General features: G+C 46.9%; 1 protein-coding gene across 2 annotated transcripts in view; it reads left to right on the top strand.

The window, feature by feature from the left end:
* Positions 1 to 6,238, top strand: part of ITGB3 (integrin subunit beta 3) — a 79,009-nt gene that overhangs the window by 35,114 nt on the left and 37,657 nt on the right. For both annotated transcript variants that reach the window (XM_019523584.1, XM_019523585.1), the window contains one exon: positions 5,126 to 5,378. In XM_019523584.1, the coding sequence (XP_019379129.1) occupies positions 5,126 to 5,378 (253 nt within the window). The remainder of the gene's footprint in view (positions 1 to 5,125; positions 5,379 to 6,238) is intronic.

Below are 6,238 nucleotides of genomic sequence, written 5' to 3' on the forward strand. Positions count from 1 at the left end.
GCTGGTTCCTACTGCCCAAGTGCAGCACCCTGCACTTGTCCGTGTTAAAACGCATCCTGTTCCTGTTAGCCCACCCCTGTAACCTATCCAGATCCCTCTGCAATCTCTCGCTCCCTGCTAGCGTGCTCACCTCCCCCCAGATTTTGGTGTCATCAGCGAATTTAAACAGGTTACTTTCCACCCCTTCATCCAGATCGCTGATGAAGAAATTGAACAGTCGAGGCGGGCAGACCTGGCTGCGATCCCCTGGGTGCAGTTCAGGGTAAAGGGGAGAATAACCCCCTCCCTGCCTCTTCTGCCTCAGCAGCCATAGTGGCCCCCACTCCAGCAGCAAGGGGGGAAATGGCCGGCAGACCCAGCTCAGGTCCCTGCTGGTGGGGGGCGGGAATTAAACCCCTCTCTGGCCAGTTCAGCCCTGACTGCCCACACACCAATCATCACAGATCTCCTGCAGCCTATAAGTCCTACATGAGGCAGTGTGACATCTGCTGACGCCAGCCTGAAAGTCATCAGCAAAATGTAGAGTTTCCAGACATGTGGGGGCTTTCCTCTTCCTTTTGGAGAAAGAAAAACCATGCTGCCCACTTAGGTCCTAACTTTAGACCTCTGAAATAGCTGTGTGGAGACCTACAGGTCCAGTTAAAGCCCACTTAGGGATAAGGAAGATGAAAAGTCCCTTGCTTCTGTCCTATTCTGGTGCTTAGCCTGCTCTCCACAATGTAATATTTAAGCACCTCCCATTAGTGTCAGAGTCCTAACAAGCATCCCAGCCAGGACTAATTGCCCAGTTGGCTAAACCTGACGGAAACACTAACTGGCAGCTCCACCCTGACTGATGAACCACTGTTAGAGCCTCCTGATTGGCTGCTGGGGACAGCAGCCTCCCTCTCTAGTTCCACATGCAGCCCTACACTGCAGGCCGGTCAGCATTTTTGAAGGTCTGTTGTGGTTAGCCTCTTTGGGCCCTATGCTCTTGTCTCTCTGGCTTCTGACCCCGCTTGGTTCTGTTTCTGGATGCTGGTGAGGAATTCCCCGTAGCTTTGATAACTCAGTTTCTGACTCCAGAACCCTGATTTGGCCTGTGACTTGAATCATGTTCCTGGAATTACCTCTTGAATTTGTTAATTTTGTCTCTGACGCTACAACCCTGGCTTGGCCTGGAACAGACTCTGCTCCTGGCATTCCCCTTTAGTTTCAGTGCTTCTGGATTCTGCCTCTGGCTCCTGTCCTCCAGCACTAGCCTAACCAATAGCCAAGACTGCGGGTAACCCAGTCATTACAGTCAGTTCATTAAGCAATGTGATTAACAACTCTTGGGTGTGACTCCATTGTTCTATCATCCCTGGGATTTCTGAGTGACTATCTCATGTGAGGAGCCTTTTGTTCAGTTTCCACCAGTGCCAGAGAGCACTTGTTGCATCTTTTCCCCCTGAAATGATTCAGCAGTCAGTGATTCTTATATGGAGCGATGGATTCTGTCAACCCCTGAACTCTTAATATTGGCACCTATCCCCTTCCCTTATGGAAAACCAGAGCCTGGCTGTCCATAGCTAATAAAGGCAAAACATTTCACCCATATCTTTGGAACTGACCTCAGAAGCGTTCAAGCCAAAAGACATGAGACAGTAGAGATCAGTTTGCAATCAGCATGAAAGTAAAATGCCCCAAGTCTTGGCAGAGCTGTTAGCATTTATATGGAGTTCTTCATCGACAGGGTCTGAGAAAATTAGCACAAGTATTCAAATATAATTCGTTCCCAGGTGATGACAAAGAGCCCAAGGTGATATGGCTTACTCGGTATTGGTCGCTGATTGGTAGAAGTGGGATTAAAATCCAAGCCTTGTTGCTCCAGGTCTGGTACCATCTCTGCCCAACTATGCTTCATTCCCAGAGCAGGTATTTTATGGGCTCCTTGAACCAAGAAACTCAATACTGAAGTATAAAACAACGTGTTTCATTAGCCATGCCCTGCATCCTGTAACAGGAATAATCAGCCTCCCAAGGCTTTAGCCCACTATGCAGAACTATGCCAGTTTCCATGCAGTGTCTCAGTATAGCACCTAGCACATTTTGGTTCTCCACCATTAACAGTTCTTGCTAGAGCTGGACACAAGCTGCTTACAGATGTTAAATAAAAAGCAGCACTTTAAATTGCATGCTCCTGCACTGAGCCCACCACATGCCTAGAAAAGGCACCGTGTTAGTTGGACCTGGCTCACCTATAGACCGGACACTTTAGCGGGGCTTTTTTGTCACTTTATTTTTGGCTGATTGACTTGGCTTTAGATAAAAGCACCAAAAAGCCCCGCTGAAGCATCCAATCTATACAGACTCTGTGGAGCCAGGTCAAACTAACACGCTGCTTCTTCTGGTAAAACATATTTTGAACATCTGTAAGTAGCTTATGCTCCTTTCTAAATCTCCCAAATGGTTTTCCTCATTTGGGAGATTTAGAAATTTTGCATGTTTTTCCCCATTCTGAATCAGCCTGAAAAAGCAATCTTGAAAATCTGCAAATTGAAAAAAAAAATAGTTTAGGTTGATCAAAAATATTTTTTCTCAGTTTGGATATATTTGTTTCTCTCCAGACTTGCGTTTTAAATGTTGTTACTATATATGAACTGAAATGTCTAAATGAAAAGCTGTTTCAGACTAAAAACAAATTTGTTTTCATTTATAAATGTCAAAAAAGGTCTGCTCCAAACCTTTTTCTTACCCCCAAAACAGGAAATTTAACAAACTTTTCACTAGAAATGTTTCTGACAAACTAGTATTTTTCAGTGAAAGATGTTTCATCAAATAATTCCTAACCATCACTAGCTCTTTGGTGGCTGGAACAGGGGCATTTTACTGTTATAGTCAGTGTGATCTAGAAGTCTGATAAATGCTTAATGTGGCACATAGTCCCCTACCAGTCATTCTAACTTAGGGATATCAAACACAGCCTGTGGGTTAGATCCAGACCGCAGAGCCAGATCATCCAGCCTACAGGCTTGATGAGGGTGGGGAACTGCCTGTGGCTTTCATAGCAGTAGCCAAGAGCCTGGGATGTCGGGCCTCTTCCTGCTGGGGCCCAGACAGGAACAGGGCATGGGGTGGAATCTGTGGGCCTGATCTGGCTCATGGGGTTGGCCCTACACCAGTCATCCAGCCCATGGACTGGTCTGCATCACTCATCTGACCTGTGGGGCCAGACAACTTTGACATCTCTGCTCTAACTAATGCTGTCCCTCACAAATGCATACAGCATTTTATGTCACCTTATACCAGCCAGAACATAAGAAAAATGCCTGGGATTCCAGGTGTCACCCTCTGTTCAATCTGTATTGTCTGTTACTACCAGGCTGTACAGGCTATGTGGATTTTGTAGGCCTGAAAGAGCATCTTTTGTGCTGTGGGCACATGATTTTCATCTCATGTTCACTTATTTGTCATGACCCACAGCTATCAAATCAAGAATGACCTGTGCCTACCTAGGAATACTGATGCATTTATGCATGTAGGAGCCTCAGACAAAGCACTGAAGCTCATACGGGATATGCCCTAACATAAATACTACTTGATGCAGGATTTGCACTTTTTGGTGTTTTACTTAGGGGCTAAGTACAGACAGTCAAAAAACCTGAGCCTGAATCGATTCAGTCTTTGCAGGTTAGTCTAAGCTGCAAAAATTAAACTGAGAAACAGCTGGACAGACATTCACTTTTGGTTCAGGAAATGCAGTCACATACCTGCAGTGTCTTAGGCCAGAAGCTGGGGAGTGCTAGAGCATGGCTCTCTAGCACGTAGCCAGCATGGGCTGTGTGTTTGCTTCTTCTTCCTGCTGCCCCCAAGGTCTCTGGGATTTCCAGTCCAGACTCACACCAACAGAACTCTGCAGGGTTGCTCATCACTTCCTCTTCCTGCTTCCAGGTGCCACTGGGATTTGTAGTCTACAATTGCAGCCAGCAGTAAGTTTTTAGCAGGGCAGGGCAGGGTAGGGCAACTCTTCCCCTCCTCCCTCTGGCCCCAGACCCCATCTGGGGTTTGCCTTGGGGGAAGGAGGGGCAGTCCCTGCCTCCCCCCAACCATTCTATGCTGGAGCAGACAGCACAGCTTAGGACAGGGCTAGAAAGCATGATGGGATGCCAGGGGACTGTGATTCAACTTGAACCAGAAAGGGGTCTGGGATAGAAGTTTCATAAACTGGTTTGACCCAAGTAAGTTAATTCTGATACTACATTCAACCAGCTCTATCTTAAACCAGTTTCAGCCATTTTTAAACTGGTTTATGTGTACTGAACTTCTGTTCTGTTACAGATTTAAACCACTTTCTGATTACTTAAACCATTTATATGTAACTTCTGCCCCTAGTCAGGGTGACTCCCTGCCCAGCATAGGAGACTCCTGTTTAGTAAGACTAGGACTTAGCTCCATCTGGTTCTGTGATCTAACTCACAATAACAGGGGCCAGGGCATCAGGGTAGCCAAACTGTCACCATCTGGCCCTAGTTACCTTAGGTAGTCTGGTTGCCAGTGACCTACCTACCCCCACCGAGCTCCAGTTGCCCACTGAGTGTGGCTGCCTGCTCTTAAGCAACAGCTTTTTCAGTGCCCAACAGGCTGCTCAGAAAGACAGACATCTTCCTATCTAGTTCTGGACTTCTAATGCCCTATTCCTAGTTTCCTGGGCCCTATTTCCTGACTTCATCTTGGTTCCAGACTCCTGTCCTCTGACAACCAGCTCCTGGTTGTCCTAGGTAATTACCCATGTCCTGGTCATGCGCAGTTATTGCTTCCTGTTACAGACCTCGTGGCTAGTGGCACTGGTCTGGATCTCTGTCCCCTGTTCCTAACATACACACATCTATTGGCCTGTGGCTGTACCCAGAGTGACTACCTATGTCCCAGTCCCTTACAGACCTCAGCTTCTTGACTTGCCTGTTCCTGATCCCCTGACTCCAAATTAGTCTGGACCCTTGCTTCTCCAACCTTGCCTGTTCCTGATCCCCTAGGCTGTGACCTGAACACCTACATCCCAGATGTGCCCCTGACACAGTGTTCCATCTCACAACCCTCTCCTTCCCCATGACACTCCCATGAATCTAGAGGAAGTTTCTCACTTTGTTGTCATGTTCCATTTCAGATGACTCCCAAATCTTCTCTGTCCAAGTGCGCCAAGTGGAGGACTACCCAGTGGACATCTACTACCTGATGGATTTGTCTAACTCCATGAAGGATGATCTCAAGACCATCCAAAACCTGGGCACCAACCTAGCTAAGGAGATGAGCAAGCTCACCAGCAACCTGCGGATTGGCTTTGGGGCCTTTGTGGACAAGCCCATGTCACCATACATGTACATCTCACCACCGGAAGCCATTGACAATCCTTGCTATGAGTAAGTCCTACTAAGAGCCTGAAAACAATAAGAGTTTCTCCATCCATTTCAAGGGGATCAGTGAAGCCATAGATATGGAAAGATAATTGACACTATGACATAGGAATGTCAATGGGAGACCTAGCACCTGGCATGAATCAACAGAGCTTTGCCAATTCATGCCAGTCAAAGAACTGTCCTGATATATTCAACAAAGAAAGGGAGGGTTTTATCCCTGGGTTTGCTGCTGCTTAACTATGGAGCCTTCAGCAAGACACTTAGGGCTATACCCTGGTTCACCTTTACATACCTATGCTGCACTTATATAGTCGCATAATTGGCATGTAGAACAGTTTGGGCTCTGTTTCCACTCCTGGAGATCATCTAGGTGTAGGCTACCTGCTGAGAGTAAGAGGGAGAGTAAGGGTAGCCTGGGTAACCAGATTGCACCCCTCTGAGCATGCTCAGAAGCAAAGCACAGGATAAGTGCAGCGACGGAGTGCAAATGCAATCCAAGCTGTGTGTAAGGGCTAAAAAGTGCAGTTGTGCAGTGACATAAGTGCAATCCGGACACATGAAGATAAGGCAGGATGCTGCACCCTTGATGTTTCTGCACCTATCGCCATTTGTAAAATAATGACAATAATAAAACACTTGTTTCATTTTTTTCACTGACATAAACAGTAAGCTCTGTTTCTCTCATTTTACAGAACAGTGGTCCACAGAAGTGCAGTGGCTTTTTTATATTACTGCATCGAGCAGGAGTGTCAAACTTACCCAGGGCCCTATACCAGATCCAGATTGTGTGGCTCCTCACTGGCCAGATCCAGACCATGAAGGGCCTTGTGGGCCAGTCCTAGATCCAATGATGGTAGAGCGGG

The sequence above is a fragment of the Gavialis gangeticus genome, unplaced genomic scaffold (genome assembly GCF_001723915.1).
Source record: "Gavialis gangeticus isolate Ggan-Ray unplaced genomic scaffold, GavGan_comp1, whole genome shotgun sequence".
In the NCBI taxonomy this organism is placed as follows: Eukaryota; Metazoa; Chordata; order Crocodylia; family Gavialidae; genus Gavialis; species Gavialis gangeticus.